The following is a 19,286-nucleotide window of genomic DNA, read 5'->3' on the forward strand; positions in this document are numbered from 1 at the left end:
TTGGTATAGTTTACCACAGGGTGATATTTAACAAGTAATTTAGTACTATATAAAGTATAGTATATAGTTACTGTGGACCTGTATGTGCAACTGGGAAAATAGACTTGATGCAATGAACAAGTTGTGGCTCCACAGTGGTAGAAATTGTCTTAAGACAAAGATAGTCCTCCATACAAGTAGTAATGCAGAAATATGGGAATAGGAGGAGGGCAGAAAGGATGGAAGAGAAGTGACGGCCTTGGAGAGGATTCAGAGGAGGTTCACGAGAATTAACCCAGGAATGAATGGCATGACGTATGAGCAGTGTTCGAGGATTCTCAGTGTGTACACGATGGAGCTTAGAAGGGTGAGGGGATCTCATTGAAACTAGTAAAATACTGAAAGGCCTGGATAGAGTGGATGCGGAGAAGTCGTTCCCATTAGGAGAGACTAGGGCCTGAGAGCACAGCTTTAGAACCAAGATGAGGAGGAATTTCTTTAGCCAGGGGGTGGATCTGTGGAATTCATTGCCACAGAAGGCTATGGAGACCAAGTGATTGAGTATATTTAAGACATAGATAGAGAGGTTCTTGATTGGTAAGGGGATCAAAGTTATGGGGAAAAGGCAGGAGAATGGGTTTGAGAAAAATATCAACCATAATCAAATGATGGAGCAGACTTAATGAACCAAATGGCCTAATTTTCCTCCTATGTTTTATGGTCTAATTAGAATGTATTTTATGACTTTATGTTTAACTGCATTTTTAAAAAAAACATGTACTTAAAATCTAGAAGAGACTGGAAAAGGCACCAAAATAGAACAGAGATTCAGGTACACACAAGAAAATACTAACCATGAGGATATGCTATACTGGTGGCGCATGTTTTAGATGTTGCAGCAGCTAGCATCAGGGCAATAAAGTCAGAAGCATATTTTACAGAGTCTTCTTCAGGATCCATGTTTGAAGAGGTCTTTGATTGCATCAGTTTTTGCTTTATGCTTTCATAAATTACAAAATGAATCACAGTCTCGGAGATGCCTGCGTAGGAAGCAGACATTCCTCTGTAGAAGCCTCTGATACCATCAGAGTGATATACTCTTCTCACACATTCAAAAGCATTCATTCGCCTTTCACCTCGGTTCCTACAAAAAAACGACCAAGAGATCATTTCAATTTTAACATTTCTATACTCCCCGCCCCCATAATACCTCTGTACCTTCTAACAGAAGGAATATTACAGCAGTAACAACTAGCTGTTTTTGAGATGATCAACCCTTTCCAAATATTAAAAATCAGCTTCATCTGTTCTTAAAACACATTACAACACAGTAAAAATGCAAAGCACAAGAAACATTTAATTTGTGATAATTGGTTAAATGTCAATAGGATTACCCCAGTGTTAAATATATTTCGGTTATCATTTTTAAAATTCTGACTGTATAAATACAATAGTATTGTGTAGTCTCCTCATGTTGGCGGGCATTAAATATGAAAGCCCAAGCTACTGTAGCATAAATGCCAAGATTTTCTGTCTTTGCATTTTTCAGGAGACACCCACAAATATAAATTCTAGAACTATGGGCGCGATCTTACTTGCCGTTCATGCCATGCTCCTGCTGCAGGGAAGTCAGAGAATTTGGCGGCCAGCCAAATCTCCGTTCATTGCGGTGGAATGGGAATATCCCACCGGCATGAATGGTGGCAAGATTCTGGCTTACCTATTTCCTGACACTAAATCGTTGTCATTGACAATATCATTGATATCAGTTTTAAAGTAGTTCGCATTGCTCTTGAATACCCTCTTTTTCCGTATAATTGTAAAAATTGTTTTGATTTTGATACCCCCCTTTCAATTTTCTTTTAATACTCCTTTTCCTAGATTTTGTAATCTTTGCTGTCCTTTATATTTTGTGCAGTTGCTAGGACCTGCGCTTTTTAAAATGATTTTTCTTTTAGTTTTATATAGTCTCTTAGTGCTTTAGTCTTCCGTCTTTTTTAATAAGTAGATTCGTCTTCCTTAGAGATGTACAAACTGGTTCTGTATCATTTAAAATTATGTTTACAGGTCCTCTGATATTTCCCAGTTTTCTATGGATACTCTGTCTCAGCACATTGTAGCCAGCCTTACTTAAATCTACAATCTTAGTAGCTGTTGCACATTTCTCCTTTTTAAACAGTGTTAAACCTGATACTAGATTCACTATCAAGATAAATATTCATGCACTATTAGCATGTTAACTAAAGTATTATTTTCTCTTAATGTCACAAGTAGGCTTCCATTAACCCTACAATGAAGTTACTGTGAAAATCCCCTAGTCGCCATACTCCGGCACCTGTTCGGGTACACTGAGGGAGAACAGTGTAGCACGGCCAATACATTTAATCAGCACATCTTTCGGACTGTGGGAGGAAACCGGAGCATCCGGAGAAAACCCACACAGACCCAGGTAGAACGTGCAGACTCCACACAGACAGTGACCCAAGACGGGAAATGAACCTGGGTCCCTGGCGCTGTGCGGCAGCAGTGCTAACCACTGTGCCACTCTCTACTTAGGCAGGTCACTAAATAATTACCAAATCGAATATCCAATGTTCCTTTGTTGGGTCTAGGACATCTTGGTGCACAAAACTATCCCAGGAAGAAATTCACCACCTTTCTGACAGGTGCTAGTCTATTTATCTCAAATCTATAAGAAAGTTAAAATCCCCCATGAAATCAATTCTACTGTTACTACTCGTTCATCTAATCTTGGATTTCACAACCTACATACTTCACAGCTGCTGCTAAGAGACCTACATACAACTCCCACATCAATCTTAAATCCTCTTTTTATTTCTTAATTCTACCCATAGAGTCTCCATTGCCTGCATGTCTCTCACTATATCCTCTCTTAGCAATGAAAGTGATTTCATCCTTAAATCACCAAGGCTATTCCTCCTTCTCTACCACTTTCCCTATCTTTTCCAGAAGCAGTATAAACCTGGTATATTTGGTTGCCAGTCCCATCTCATAAACGACTACCACACCAAACCTCCAAGTTGATTTTGCCACAATTTATTCAAGTCATTTGTATAAAGAACACTTATTTGGATAGCACACCCTAACCTGCGGGTTCTACTCTAATGGTTTATGCACACGTTTCCTTTTTTCTCTTTTCTGGTTTAACTCACTTAGCATCTCAAACATTTGGGCATTTTATAAAATATATTTCTGAGCTAACATAAGCCACTGAAAATTGGATGCAAATGTTGGGATACTAAGATACACAAATGAATTGTATCAACAGCAAGTCCTGCAGTAGCATTCAACTAATTCTGATCTTGGTTTAAAAGGACTTTTACTTTATCGTTAATCATGTCATGTGGGAAAACTAGGTATTGCTAGAATTCCATGCAATATTAAAAAAAAACCTGTCAAGTACAAAGGCTTAGCTACTTGACCATGTTGCATATTTAATACTGCAAAGCTAACCAAAACACATCTGAAGGCATCTATTTTTTAAAAAAAGTTCATTATCTGTGTGTGGAACTTTTGACACTTGCTTAACAAGGCGTAATGGTTTGTATGAAAATATTCATAGTATGATAACAAGTTTTAGTTTTCCCATAAATACCAAAATAAACAAAAATGTCTTATTTACCGTGCTTCCAGTTGCAAGCGCGTCTTTATTAGCCAAATGGGGTTGGTGGCTGTAATAGCCGTAAAGCCTGGGAAGAAATAACAAAATATTCAAAACCAGGTATGTGAACACTAAAATCAGCACGAGTTCAATGATTTACTCAAGTAAATTCACATTTTAATATCTGCTGCATACTAAATACACATTAGCAATTTAGGAATTTAGTGCTGGTTTATTTTCCAAACTAGCAAATGCCCTCAAGTTTATTAAAATAACAAATTAAGAATGACTGACGTCGTGAAATGGAAATACGCATGCACTGGCAGGTCTGCTCTCAAGTAAATTTTACTTGCCTCCCAGAATAAAAACACTAGTCACACACAAGGGGTAGGAGGAAAGGGGATCAGAATTGCTTTGGTCATCATGAGGTTGAAACTACCTTCTTTCTGAATGCATTTCTGCATCATCTCAAATGGTGATCAGAACAATTTTCCACAGAGATAGGAAAAAGTTGTAATAACTTTCACAAAAAATATTTATGAAATGGGGGTACCACAGGCTTCCATCATTTACTTTTTACTCAAGTGAAAAGACATTGCTGCCCATAGCTAGAGCAAATTCAGAAACTAGACTAATTCTTGGAACAAGAACTTTTGATTTCAACAGCAAACTTCATTTTAAAATTTTGGCGAGTTCCTCTCACAGCACACTAAGTAAAGGCACTAACTGTGAACAAGGTTCCAGTTTTGTGCCATGCTAGTTGATAGCTGCTAAAATAGCAGTTAACTGACCTAAGTTAGTTAAATGTCGCTGCCACTGAACTGGTTAGAATGTGGGAGCTGCATTCATGCCAGGTAAAGATAAAAGCAACTCAATGTCCATGAACCATAAAATAACCTATTGATACTTATTGTGTAGGCTGATACTGGGCAAGATTACAGAGAACTGTTGACATCTATAAAATCAGCATGCATCAAGATTCAACAGTTAAGATTCAACCCCATCACTGTTGGTTTGGAGTCACATGTAGGTCAGACGAGATAAAACAGCAGATTTCATTCTCTAAAGTATTTTAGTGAACCAGGTGAGAATTTTGTTAAAAATATGACAATCAAGAGTCTTATTGTGACCATTGATGGCCACCAAGGCATTCCAGCCGACGAGTTAGACCACTTATTGCTTTTTATTATTGGTACAATAAACAAAGTCTGCTATCCAAAACTAAGGCAAGGTATTCACAAATCTCACCTAAATGCTTCACAGGACGCCTAATCTGCCAGCATCTGTGGAGAGAAACAGAACGTAACAGCTCTGTTACCTTTCATCAGAACCCCCCCTGATGATGGGTCTCAGATCTGGAATATTTTGTTTCGCTCTGCATAGATGCTTCCATACCTGCTGAGTAATTCCACCATTTTCTGTTTTTATTTCAGATTTTCAGTTTTCAGTGTATTTTGCTTTTGTCTTATCAAATAAAGGTAGTTTTATAACATGGAGAATCACGCTTTTCTAAAATAGGCGTCACAACCAAAAACAACATTCATTGTCTATCCTTAGCTGCCTTCAAGGCAGCATTCGTGGGCCTTTTTAAACCACTGCAGCCAGTGCAATGAAGCCATTGCCCTTTTTAACTTAATGATTTAATGGAGTGGCTTGTTTGGCTGCTTCAGCGAGTAGTTAAAAAAGTTAGCTCTTGGAGGCAATAGTGTGGGTCTGTGGTTACATGCAGGCTTGACCGGTAAGGTGGTTGGTTTCTTCTGAATTTTGCAAAACACTCAAGCACCCAAAGAGAGATGACCTTCACTATTTATCTCTGAATCTGAAGACTGATGAATTGAGTATTGTAAATGGTAGTTTGGTGCAATGTAACTAACATGTATAGGCAGGATATCAAATGAAGGTGTGCAGTACATGTTTTTTTTAAATAAAAAAATGATACAGTATTCAGATCCTGGAATAACAAACTATTAAATACTACTGGTACACATTACACTATAGGCTGCCATCGGCGCTCAGTTCAGTACTCACAGGGTTAAAGCTAGTCGTTATTTCTGCTTACAATGACAATACGAAGTGACCTGATGTGTAGCATGGGATGACAGGATTTCACTCTTTTCTTGGGAGAAATGTACAGTATGCGCCTAAAATAGACACAGGCTTTCTGTATCACAACAACAAGCAGTGACCTTATCAGATGAACTTGCAATACTGTACCTTTTGGTAGAACTCAAATAATTAATTGCAAGTCTCATTCAAGTTGAGTTTTTTTCCCCCCTCTTGAACGACTGTGAATTAAAAACAGGGCCAAAATGTGATAATGAAAAAGCTTATATTTAAACATTGGAGTACTGAATTTTTGCTATTTGCAGCATAGCAAAATCACAAAATACCATTTAATGGAATACTCTACAAAATTACCACCAGTAGTACATTATTAAAAAAGGACAATGTTATTCACGAATATTTTGGAACAGGTAAAAATGCTAACCTTGTCTTATGGTCAGAATGTAGCAAATTTGCGCAGCAAATCAATAGAAAATGTTTCATGAGGAGCCTTAAGATATTACATTTTACTTCTAGAAGTCTACCAAATAATCATTAAGTTTACCAAATAACCATTAAGAAATCGAGGATGATCTCCAGAGCTTTTGAATATAATTTTCCTTACTTGTGCCGCATGCGAGTGACATCACTAAATTGAGCTAAATTAATAATTTCTCATATGACAGTAAAGAATGAAAATGAAAGATTTGTGTGAAATTGTAACACAACATGGTAACTGCTCTTCTAAACACTTGCATGTTCAACCAATTGTCTATTATATTGGCAGAAATGTGGAGATAATGCAGTGCAGAAGTATCAGTTATTTGATATTTCTATGGGTAATCTGCCATTCCAAGAATCCAATGCCAATTCCATGAGATAGCACCTACCCTCCTAAAACAAAGAAACCTGACAAAACAGAACAAATACCACAACATTGCTCAGGTTAAAAACCACATTAGATCATTCTCTTGAATACAAATTCAAAGCTTGAAGTAGTCTTACAGCAGTATTGTGTGTACTGAGAGTAAGACTGAGAGTAAGTCTTGTTTTAGTGACCGTCTGTTCAAATTCATGCAATGTGAATAAATAACAAGAAATGTTTTGTGGTTGAACCAACTACTTAATTAAAATTGGCAAAGATAGATAGTTCACTTCAAGAGTTTTCAATGAACTGTGTCATGCCTGTGAGATGCAGACTGTCCATATGATCTTTCACACTGTCAAGGAAAAAATAACTAGCAACTGGTCAAACCTACCCTACTCCATCACATCTTGGTGATTTTGAACAAAGGTGAGAGGAAGATTAGAGAATGATCAGAAATACAAGCTTTCCAGCCAAAACTGAATTCATTAGCTGTAAAAATACATTTTAATATTCTCCTTTCTTGACTGAGCTATGGTTCAAGACCATTGACAGCAAAAGTTTACTCATGTTTGAGCTTCAGCATGGCGCTCGATCTGGGAATGCACACGTACAGTATTGGTGTCCTTATTTAAGAAAGAATATAAATGCATTGGGAAGCAGTTCAGAGAAGGTTTACTAAACTAATACCTGGATTAGGTGGGTTGCCTTATGAGGAAAGGTTGGTCAGGCTAGGCATGTATCTGTTGAATTTAGAAGAGCAAGAGGTGACTTGATTTCAACATATAAAGCTCCCGAGAGGTTTTGACAGGATCTATGTGGAGATGATGTTTCCTCAGTTGGAAGAATCTAGAACTCGGGCCACCATTTAAAAATAAGGGGTCGCCCATTTAGGACAAGAGATGAGGAGGATTTTTTTCTCTTGAGGGTTGAGTGTCTTTGGAATTCTCTTCCTCAGAAGGTAGTGGAAGCAGAGTTTTTGAATGTTATAAGGCAGACATAAATAGATCCTTGATATGCAAGGTGGGGGGGGGGGGGGGGGGAGAAAAGAGATGAAAGGTTGGGGGTAAGCAGGAATGTGGAATTGAGGTTACAAATCAGATCAGCCTTTATCTTATTGAATAGTGGAGCAGGCTCGAAGGACCGAGTGGCCTACCCCTGTACCTAATTCATATGCATATTCTTTTGACAGAAATATTAGTTTATTCTGCGATTTCAAACAGGAACAAATGCATTTATAAAAAGTAGTTCCAGGTGCATTTCTGGTAGTTGTCCTGAAGCAAAAGTTGGCATGTGGCGATCAACATACATAATTAGATACATGCAATTATATCCAAAGTCTATCCTAAATATTGTGTATTTTGCCATTTTAAGCCAGAGATATTCAAAATACCGAGCTATTAGTCGAATCTATTCATGGTAAGTTTTTGAGCTCACAAGCAAGTCCTTTTCACACATGTCCTGAGATTATAAATTGGGTATGCCCTAGGCCCAAACATCTTTAGTTGATTCATCATCAATCACCCTTCCATCATGAAATCAGAAGTAAGGAATTTTCACTGATGATCATACTGTGTTCAGCTCCATTCACAGCACCTCAGATAATAAAGCAATCCTTACTCAACTGAACAATATCCAGACTTTGGTTGTTAAGTCACAAGTAACACTTGCGCCACACAGGCAGCTGGCATCTCCAAAAAGAGGGCACCTAACAATCACCTTGTGACATTCAATAGTATTACCATTATTTAATTCCCCCACCACTATATCATGGCGTTTGCTATTAACCAGAAACTTAGCTGGCCAGTCACATAAATAATGTAACTACAAGATCAGAGGCTGGTGTTTTCAGCAGGGAGCAACACTTCTTGATTCCACAAAGTATTTTCATCGCCTACAAGGAAGACTGTGATGGAGGACTTTACACTTGCCTGGATGACTGCAGTTCCATCAACACTTGAGCAGCTTAACGCCATCCAAGACAAAGCATTCCACTTACCAGCTTAAATATTCCATTCCCTCCACACCGGCACACTGTGGCTGCAGTATGTACTATCTACAAGATGCACAGCAGCAATTAGTCAAGACATCATTGACAGCGTCTCCGAAACCAGTAACCTCTACCATTTAAACAACAAGGCAGCAGGTGCATGGGAATACCACTATCACCAAAGGTTCTTACCAAGTTATATTTGTCATTCCTTCATTGTTACTGGGTCAAGATCCTGGAACTCCATACCTTCACATGGACTGCAGTGATTTAAGGTGGTGGCTCATCACTACCTTCTTAAGGGTAATTAGGGATGGGCAAGAAATGCTGGTCTTGAAAGCAATGCCCACATCATGTGAAAGAATAAAAAGATTGGCCTAGAAGTGAGCCAAACAAACCAGTAAAGTTACTGGTTTAATCCCTAATTTAGTCAGATGATCTAATGAAGGGCATGTTACAATTTTATTAATGCTCCCCAACTGGGAACAAGGTGGAGTTAAAATTAGCCTGTGTTCTCAGTGCTGTCCAAAGACCCTGCTGGAGCTTGGAGGGATTTTGGCAGCGACAGGCCTGCAGAATGATGCCTCTGCAAACAAATAGTCTTCTATGTTTGCTATTCATGGTTTTTCTAGATTAAGCAATTGCGTAAGACACTAATGGTCTGGAACTATATTCTCTCTCAAGTCAGCAATTTTGCAGATAAAGTTAGAAAACTGAACATTAGGTGGGGTGACAAAAATGAAACTGTTGCGAGGGGTCAGTGTGTGAAGTTTGCACATTCTCCCTGTGTCTGCATGGGTTTCCTTTTGGTGCTCCGATTTCCTCCCACTGTCCAAAGATGTACGAGTTAGGGGGATTAGCAGGATAAATATGTAGGGTTACGGGGATAGGGCCTGGGTAGGATTGTGGTCGGTGCAGATTTGATGGGCTGAATGACCACCTTCTGCACCGTAGGGATTCTATGATTAGAAAACTTGAAAATCTGCAAAAAGGCTCAAAATATTAAGTTGCAACTTGAGTTGTCAAGCGAATTATTCATGGCACTGTGTTCTTCCCCATCAAGAGGGTTTGAGTAACAATTTTATCAATGTTCATAATCTAATGACAATATTCATAATGTATTTTGCTGTACTTCTTCAAAACGTTTTGAAAATATTTTGAGAAGTTTAAGGCAAAAAGAGTTCTTCTAGCTTTCCTATTTTTTGCTGTTAGCCTGGGCTAGATTGAAACAAACGTCTTACGGGATGAAAAGTCGGCAAACTAAGCAATTCCATCAGTCAGCTTTGTAACTTCATTGCCAAAGGGCTCCGCAGTAACAGTAGATCAGATAAGTGAGGTGCCATTTGAATTTTTAAGGAAGGTGAAATTTTGGGAAGGGTTGATATCAAGTATAGTGTGCCCCAGTTAGCTCCTTTATCTGTCAATTGGACCCACGTGCACTTCGGAATAAGGCGCTTCCTTGCATTTCAATGGTCAGTTGACAACTTGTACCAAATTCATACTCTACTTATCATGTGCTTCAATCGTGTTTTATACTTCTAATTCAAGGTTACTTTTCCCACAAGAAAAAAAAACCTTCCAGATTTAATTTGCTTCACTTTTGATTTCTAATTTCCTGGAATATGCTATGCAAAATAACATTGCATATAAGGTCATTTAATTAATTCAGTAATTTATATATCCAAGGATTAAGTGACCTCCTGTCTCAAACTTGCACAGTAGCCACATCTGATAATTCAATCAGATATGCTGATCAATGAAAGTACTTATTTTAAACTATACTCAAAATTACAATAACTTGTAAACGCAAATATAGAAAAAGGGAGACATCTCAAATTCGCAAAAAATGACAAGGCTAGCATTTTCCACCTGAAATATTTATTGCAAAACATCTCGTTACCTTTATTTTTCAGCAGTTTTTTTCAAATTACCCACAAACTTCGGAACAAAGTTTCTCCTCTAGCCATTTTCATACACGGTCACTTGGGCTCTGGGCTATTACCCAGACAACTATTGAAAAAGCTGAAACAAAATCTTTTTTTTTTGCATTTACACGATCTTTCTCGTTTCCCATAATTTAATCAAATAAAAATAATGTGTTGTAATGCAAGGTGTGTGAGAAAATATCAACTAACCAGTGAGGTTAAAGGGAACAAAGGCCATCCAACCTGCAGACAGATCCTCACGTCACAAGGAATCCACTGTGACACATCTCCACTATGAAAGTTTGACAATTTTTGGTTTCAAGCTATTTCTCAAGGTTAACAATTTTAGGCCAACAAAAAGCAAACAAAACAAATGACACCACATCCATGCATTGCTAGTTGCATTTCTTCTGTGACAAATTAATCCTTTTAATCCTGTTAAAACATTATTTTTTGTATAATATCCTGGATTTTACTAAAGGTTTTGCGTGGTTGTCGCTAGCTTTACACCACAGTTTATGCCATCATGCCATTAAGAAAATGTGCATTAACATTTTTTAAATGAATGTGAAGGGTCAAAGGTGAATTAACAGGACACCAAATGAAAGGCCAAAGATATTATTCTTCCCTGACTGATTCTTCTTATTTTATGCCCTATTTCTCCTGTTTTGAAGCACTGCTGCCAAACAGTTGCAGGGATGCTGAATATCATTTGGTATTGTTGACTAAGTGGTCATTCTTTTGAAAACAGGCCTTATAGTGAGTTATATCACTTTACAAATGGGGTGGCAGAACAGACAAGAATTACTGTATCCCATGCCTTTCAAAAGGATTGTTTGGGAATTGAGATAGGAACCTAGTTGAATTTTTCACTGTTCTACCCCAAAACAATTGTAACAGCACTGTTTCCCCGAGTGTGAGCAATTAATTAAGAGCCCAGGGATTAAATCCGGAACCTTCCTGGCCTGTGTGACTCAATGCTATAAACAACATAACTGTGAAGCAAATCAGGAAAGTTCAATGTTTAATTTTCACTATTCATTTTGGAAGGATGTGGGAGAAGCTATTAAACTTATTTCAGTGCAACTTGTGAACCACGGTAGCAATAGAAAGACAGTTTCAAGTCATGAGTAGGGCACCTTTCATCAATCAGTAAGTATCCATGTCAGTTTGTTACCCATGCTATTTTAAAAATTGCTTTTACCCTTTTATTAAATAGTCCAGTTAAAATGTAGTCTTGCCTACAACTATCACAATAGTAACATGTCATATGAGCTTTCACAGTTGCAGTTATCCCTTTTCTTACCGTTACAGTTTTAAGTTGATGTTTTGTCGTAATCACATAAGCTTTATACATGAAAAAATAAACCTTTATGACAACTATTTGCCTATTAGGAAAGGTGTTTCTAATTGTTTTAGATTAGAGGGAACACTGATCTTTAGTAACCAAATGTCATTTTAAATCCACTGTGTTTTCTCTAAAAGTCTTTAACAGTAACTTTGAACTTAAATTTATCATGGGACCTGGATTCCTCATTGTATGTTTTTTTGTCAACCTATTATTGCAGATAGCCAAGTTGGATAATTTAATTATTAAATGGATTATGATTATTTTTCAAGCGTATCTCAAACTGCAAGGAAGAGGGAAGGGAGATTGGGGAAAATTATACCCTAACAGAGGCTATTAATTTAAACAGATAAAGATGTTTAAATTTCATCTATTGAAGGAGTCAATTCCCCATCTTGCATCCTGTTCAAATAGATTTGGAGTATGTGGTTTGAAAAATTGACTGTTAATGCAAATCTATGAAACAGCTTCTAAAATGATTGATTGTCCCCAAAACCAAATTAGAAGTTGTGTTTTAGTGGCTAATCTTTAATATGAAATAATTGAAAACATTCATATTTTAATGAAAACTGAATTTTCGATTTATGTTTGAATCACACAATGATCTCTATACTAAGAGAGCATTTTATGAAGTAGAGTTTATAACTAGAATATTAAACATTGTTCCACAGATTTCCCATGTGTATCCATGTAGACATCAGTCTCCAATTTCAAAGGAAATGCTGAAATAAAACAATAGTGATCATAACTGGCATGAGACTGTAAATACGTATAGAAGCTGTATAGACATTTTTGACAAATTCAGGCTTTAAAATTCCCTTAATTTTACAAATTTGGACATTTACAATTTTGGTTTTAAAGTAATTCGACACTAATCCATCTAAAGTACTGTTAGGTACATTGTTTAAAACATTAGGAAAGCAGCAGCACTTTTTACTCTTACCTGCCACTCCAGCCGAGACCATATGCACCTGGCTGGAATCTGGCTCAAGGATAGTATTCAACTTTTCCTTAGAACTGGAGTAAGCAGCAAAGTAAATCGCTCTAGAAGAGGGAGTAAGATTACACCAATGAAAAGTTAGTTGTACGGTACCTGAAATCCAACAGTTTACTAATGTTCAGATATAACTACGGTAAAAAACTTCTGCCGTTTTCCTACATGCATGGCATTACATTTTTGGAAAAAAAGTGTCTTAATCTCATTCAGAATTTGTATTTCCCATGAACAAAAACTAGATGAAAAGAAACACCATAAAACAGCAAACAACTTTGGCCTTTTTTGGGCTTATTAAACTATTATGGAAGGTTTGTCTCTAATCTAACGACTATCCTTAAGCCTTTACTCAACTTGTTTTGTCAAAATAGGAAATGGGAGGATCAGTGCAAGAAAGCCTTCATAAAGCTAAAGAGGCATTAATAAAGTCAGAAGTCTTGACACATTTTGATCCAAATTTACCTTTGGAACTGGCATGTGACACATCACCTCACAGGGTGGGGCGTGGGTTCTCACATGATGCCCAATGGTGAAGAGAAGCCGATAACTTTTGCATCAAGATCCTTGAACAAAGCAGAAATGAACGATGCACAGATAGAGAAAGAAGCTCTAGGAATCAGAATTAAACATTTCTACCTGCCGCCACGAGCGCCACTACACCCATGGGATTGGTCAGAAGGGGCATGGCAAAGAGTTCATAGACATAAAGACTCAAAAGGCGTATGGTTCTCATTGGGGTCGACACGCACTCAAGAGGGCCCAAAGTCGGCATTAAGACAACAATGTTCTCGGAGAGAACAATAGAAAGACTGGGTGAGGTTTTTGGAAAGTTTGGTTACCCTGAACAACTGAGTGCGCCAATGGGCCGCAGTTCATTTTGCAAGAATTCACGAATTATTTAAAGGAGAATGGGAATCAACACATCCGATTCACTCATCGCCCTGCAACACATAAGCTGTTTGTTCAGATGATGAAATATTCGTTGAAGGTAACTCAAGAGCAAGATTCACTGTCTAAATGATCGAGCCAATTCCTGAGTGTACAGGAATATTACACATTCGACAACCCTCCAGGGTTCTCCGGCAATGCTCATGATAAAACGTCAATTATGCATAGCATTTGATTTGCTTAAGCTAGCCCTAGACATGTAGTCGAGAAGAAACAGCACGATCAGGTTATATGATAAGAGAACAGGGCTAAATGTCATGTTTTTCATAAAAGTGAAGAAGTATTGGCAAGGAACTATACCACCAGTGAGAAGTGGATACCGGCCAACATCATAGCACAGACAGTACCCGGTCTCCTCCACTGTACAAACTCAAGATAATGTAGTAAGGAGAAGGCATGCAGATCAACTTTTGGCAACAGAACCAGTTTGCCAGAGACAGAAACAACTGAGAGTCCGCAACAAGCCGTGCCAAGTGAAGACTTGGACATACGTGGGAACCTGATAATACCCGAAACAATTGGGAAGATAACATCTCAATTGGGAACACTTCAACACCGAGTCAACCTCAGAATACTACGTCGACTCTGATTAAGACAATCAAACTAAACCAAAAACACCAGAAGTTGCAGTTAGCACAAAAAGAGCAGACACCTGAGGTCCACTGACAACCACCCAGAAATTGACATCCTATCAACCTTCTAACCTATTGACTGCTGTGCTTAATTGTTCAAATTGAAAAATGTTTCATTGCAGGAATCTCTGTGGTGAAGGGGGAGGAAAGTGCTGTATATTCATGCTGTTCCTAGTTGAAACAAAGGCATTTTAAGGGACCAATCATGTGATGTCATTGATCATTTATGTGGGCAAATGGACAATCTAGCCTAACAGCCTGTAAACATCTTCCTAATTGTTTGTATCGTCACAGTCTGCAAGCCTATCCATTAAACATACCACATCCTCCAAGTCACTCGCCATCCTGACATGGAAATACAACGTTGCTTCACCGTTCCTGCGACAAAATCCTGGAAGTCCTTCTCTAATGGCACTATGGATGTGCCTATACTACAGCAACTGCAGTAGTTCAAAAAGGCAGCTCACCACCACCTTCTCAAGGGCAACTAGGGATAAGCAATGAATGCTGGCCTAGCCAATGACACCCACATCCTGTGAATGAATTTTAAAAAGTCTGCAACTTTGGAAGGTAGCTTTTCAAAAATAGAATAGACACTTATTTCACGTATAGAATCCTACAATGCATAAAGGAACCATTCTGCACGAACCACAATCCCATCCAGGCCCTATCCCCATAACCCCAGGCATTTACACTAGCTAATCTCCCTGACACTAAGGGGTAATTTAGCATGGCCAATCCACCTAACCTGCACATCTTTGGACTGTGGGAGGAAACTGGAGCACCCGGACGAAACCCACGCAGACACGGGGAGAATGTGCAAACTCCACACAGACAGTGATCAGAGGCGAGGAATCAAATCCTAGTCCCTGATGCTGTGAGGCAGCAGTGCTAATCACTGTGCCATCGTGCCACCCAGTTAATGGCTATGATAAAGGTCAATATTAAAAGCAAATGCTGGAATCAGGTCATTGTGCACCTGCAGAGCAAACAGACAAGTTAATATATTGCACGTGGATAATTTACAAAATATCTGCTGAATTTTTTGCATTTTATTTGGAATGGTCGGGTGCGATGCATCCCGTCATTGCTAGCACGAGGGGACATAGCTTTAAATTGAGGGGTGAAAGACATAGGACAGATGTTAGAGGTAGGTTCTTTACTCAGAGAGTGGCAAGGGCGTGGAATGCCCTGCCTGCAGCAGTAGTGGACTCGTCAACATTAAGAGCATTCAAATGGTTATTGGATAAACATATGGATGATATTGGAATAGTGTAGATTAGAGGGGCTTTAGATTGGTTCCACTGGTCGGCGCAACATCGAGGGCCGAAGGGCCTGTACTGCGCTGTAATGTTCTATGTTCTAAAATGTGATACATTTCCAGATGTCTCAAAAGGGAAACTCAACATCTACAGCAGATCATCTTCCTCGTCTAGGAGAGATCCAAAATATAGAGTTTGATCATCTGACCCAAGACCAGCTGACTGGCAGATACTGAAGCCTCGGAGCTTGCTGGTTCAGTACAGCGCTGTAACTTGCCATATGGTACATTTGCCCACTCAGTTCTTCAGAGTCAGAACTAATGTATCTTGAATGGCAACCAACTTTTATTTGCTTTGAGCTCACAACATTTCCAGAAGGTGGCATAAACAAAAAAAAAACACTGATCAAGGAAAAAAAACTGCTGGTAACACATTTTGGTAAGTGGCTCAGAAGAGCATTTGGCTATCTATTTTGCATAAATGGCGTCACATAGATTTAAGAATAAAGGCAAACAGCCACAGAACATAGAAGGTCATGGAAATTATCTTTCTACAATCATCATTAACAAAATGTATTACTGCATAAAAATTCTCCTTCAGAATGGCAAGTGAATAAATAGATTACATCGATAAAGCTTTAGAAAGATGGCACTTTGAATGCTAACAGATGTTTCGTATTCACATATACGTTAATGAATCACTACTGAAGTGAACGATTTACGACATTTCAGTCCATATTTACTTGCTGAACAGATAGGCCATACTCAGGGTGATTGAATTTGTCCTTTCAATTGCTTTTAGTCACAAAAGGCAAATTCAACAAGCCATATGTTTGCCCTTACTATTGCAAGGTTTTACGAAAATCATTTAAAAAACACCATTAAGCACATTTGCATTAATTTTGCAACAGGTTTAAGTGCTTCATGTGATATTTTTTGGTTGAATAGCACTGAAATAAAGCTAATCAACTACTTTCCGGAGAGTGTTAATGTAAAGTGGTTATGAAGAAAATATATTTTCCAAATTAATGGAGACAATTTATCTCTTAAATTACAACCTCAATTTACATGACGTCAAAAAAGGAGCCCACAGCTTGTTAATCATGTTTTTATCAGTCATTTATATAATAGAAGTAGATGAGCTCCCGCTTTTTAAAATCAGTACAAGAAATAAGCTAAACCAGCAAAACTGCATAGGTAGCGTTCAATGATGTGTAATACTAGTTTAAAAATGATTTTGCCCAATGGCAGCAATGCCTCCAATGCTGGCCACACCTTCAGATTGAGATAACAAGTTTCCGCTGATTGCACCCATTTGATGAAAAACTTAAAGTTGAGCTCCTTTTCTCAGGCACATTTTGAAAGTTTTAGAAAATTGAACGAGAAGTTTAATTTTCTAAGAAATTGACTGATGTACACTAATAAAAATGAGTGAATTGTTCAGTATTTTTCATCATTATTAGCAATTTAAAATCAGGTGGAAGAGTAGACGATTAAAAACACTATAGCAGATTGCCACTCAACAATGAAGATTATTTAATGCAAGGAAAAATAGAAAACAATCATATTTGAAGTAAAAATGGTAGAGGTGAAGAGGTGATGCACGGGTGAAAATAATAGGCAGGATACACTGGAAAGATTGGCTGGTGCTTGGAGTGGATAAGTTGCCTGGTCTGAATTGCTTGCATCTCAGGTTGCTAAGGGAAGTGAGGATGAAAATGTTCGAAGGGTTTGCTGGATACTGGGGTCAGGGGAGGTTGGTGGCGTGGGGAGCCAGAGAATTGGAAAGTGGCAAATCATCCAAGAAAGGGTGTGTGGCCATTCCAAAAGACATCTGGCTAGCCAATTTATCAGCGAGAAGTTTTAGAAATGATAGAGAAAAAACAAATCAACAGGTTCTTGGGAGAGGTTTGACTTAATTGTGAGCCAGAACTGACTTATAATAGGCACAGTAAGTAGTTTAACAACACCAGGTTAAAGTCCAACAGGTTTATTTGGTAGCAAAAGCCACACAACACAAGCTTCCGAAAGCTTGTGTGGCTTTTGTAACCAAATAAACCTGTTGGACTTTAACCTGTGTTGTTAAACTATTTACTGTGTTTACCCCAGTTCAACGCCGGCATCTCCACATTAAAATAGGGAGACAGATCATGTGGGACTAATCTAATTGAAATTCTGTTGAAATAATGGAGAGGTTTAATGAAGGGAATGCAATGGATATCATCCAGATGGATTTTAAGAAAGCATTTGATGAAGTACCACATGAAAGGCTGGTTAATAAAATTGGGTTTCATGGAATAGGAGGGTCAATGTCAGCTTGGATGAAAAAACTGGCTTGAGGATAGAAAATAGCGAGTTGTGGTAAATGGTTGTTTTTCAAACTGGAGAATGGTGTTCTGAGATTCTGTTGCTTTTAACCATGCAAAATTGGCCAATAATACCAAACATGTGGACATGACAAGTAGTGGGGATGATACCAATCAACTGCAACAGGACAGCAAAGTAGGCAGGCAAATGGCAGATGGAATTTAATAGAGAGAAATGGGAGGTGATGTATTTTGGCAGAAGGGTTAAGGAGAGGCAAAAGCGTGCAGAGACACAAGGGACCTGGGATTTCATGTGCATGGATCTTTGATGCTGGCAAGACATACTGAGAGAGTAATTAGCAAAGCATGTGGGATCTTGGACTTCATAGAAAGAAGTATCGAGTACAAAAAAAGACAGGCAAGTTATGTTGAGCCAAGTCTGGATTTTTCCACATAGAGACAGAGGTTTACAGCATGGAAACAGGCCCTTCAGCCCAATTTGTCCATGCCACCCCTTTGTTTTTAAAAATAAGCTAGTCCTAATTGCACGCGTTTGGCCCATATCTCTCTAGCCATCTTACCCATGTAACTGTCCAAGCGGTTTTTAAAAAGACAAAATTGTACCCGCCTCTACTACTACCTCTGGTAGCTTGTTCCAGTCACTCATCACCCTCTATGAAAAAATTGTCCCTTTGGACCCTTTTGTATCTCTCCCCTTAAACCTATGCCCTCTAGTTTTAGACTCCTCTACCTTTGGGAAAAGATATTGACCATCTAGCTGATCCATGCCCCTCATTATTTTATAGACCTCTATAAGATCACCCCTCAGCCTCATATGATCCAGAGGAAAAAAAGTCCCAGTCTATCCAGCCTCTCCTTAAAACTCAAACCATTAAGTCCTGGTAGCATCCCAGTAAATCTTTTCTGCACTCTTTCTAGTTTAATAATATCCTTTCTATAATAGTATGGCTAGAACGGTACACAGTATTCCAAATGTGGCCTTAGCAATGTCCTGAATAACTTCAACAAGACGTCCCAACTCCTGTATTCAATGTTCTGACCAATGAAACCAAGCGTGCCGAATATCTTCTTCGCCACTTTGCCCACCTGTGGCTCCATTTTCAAAGAGCTATGAACCTGTACTCCTAGAATTCTGTTCTATAAAACTTTCCCCAACTCCCTACCATTAACTGAGTAAGTCCTGCCCTGGTTCGATCTACCAAAATGCATCACCTCGCATTTAGCTAAATTAAACTCCATCTGCCATTCATCAGCCTACTGGCCCAATTGATCAAGATCCCGTTGCAATCCGAGATAACCTTCACTGTCTACACCACCACTGCCCCCCAGCCCTAATTTATAACCAGACTGAT

The 19,286-nt window shown here is 38.5% G+C and overlaps 1 protein-coding gene across 2 annotated transcripts in view; it reads right to left on the reverse strand.

The window, feature by feature from the left end:
* LOC144491101 (solute carrier family 25 member 36) overlaps positions 1–19,286 on the reverse strand; it is a 62,157-nt gene that overhangs the window by 3,054 nt on the left and 39,817 nt on the right. The window contains exons 4-7 of one of the 2 annotated variants that reach the window (XM_078208785.1): positions 12,716–12,816; positions 12,432–12,494; positions 3,623–3,689; positions 834–1,123 (exon numbers count right to left, since the gene is read on the reverse strand). In XM_078208785.1, coding sequence (XP_078064911.1) covers positions 834–1,123; positions 3,623–3,689; positions 12,432–12,494; positions 12,716–12,816 — 521 coding nt within the window. The remainder of the gene's footprint in view (positions 1–833; positions 1,124–3,622; positions 3,690–12,431; positions 12,495–12,715; positions 12,817–19,286) is intronic. The other variant, XM_078208791.1, reaches the window with a different exon arrangement.

Source organism: Mustelus asterias, chromosome 3 (assembly GCF_964213995.1).
Source record: "Mustelus asterias chromosome 3, sMusAst1.hap1.1, whole genome shotgun sequence".
Lineage (NCBI taxonomy): Eukaryota > Metazoa > Chordata > Chondrichthyes > Carcharhiniformes > Triakidae > Mustelus > Mustelus asterias.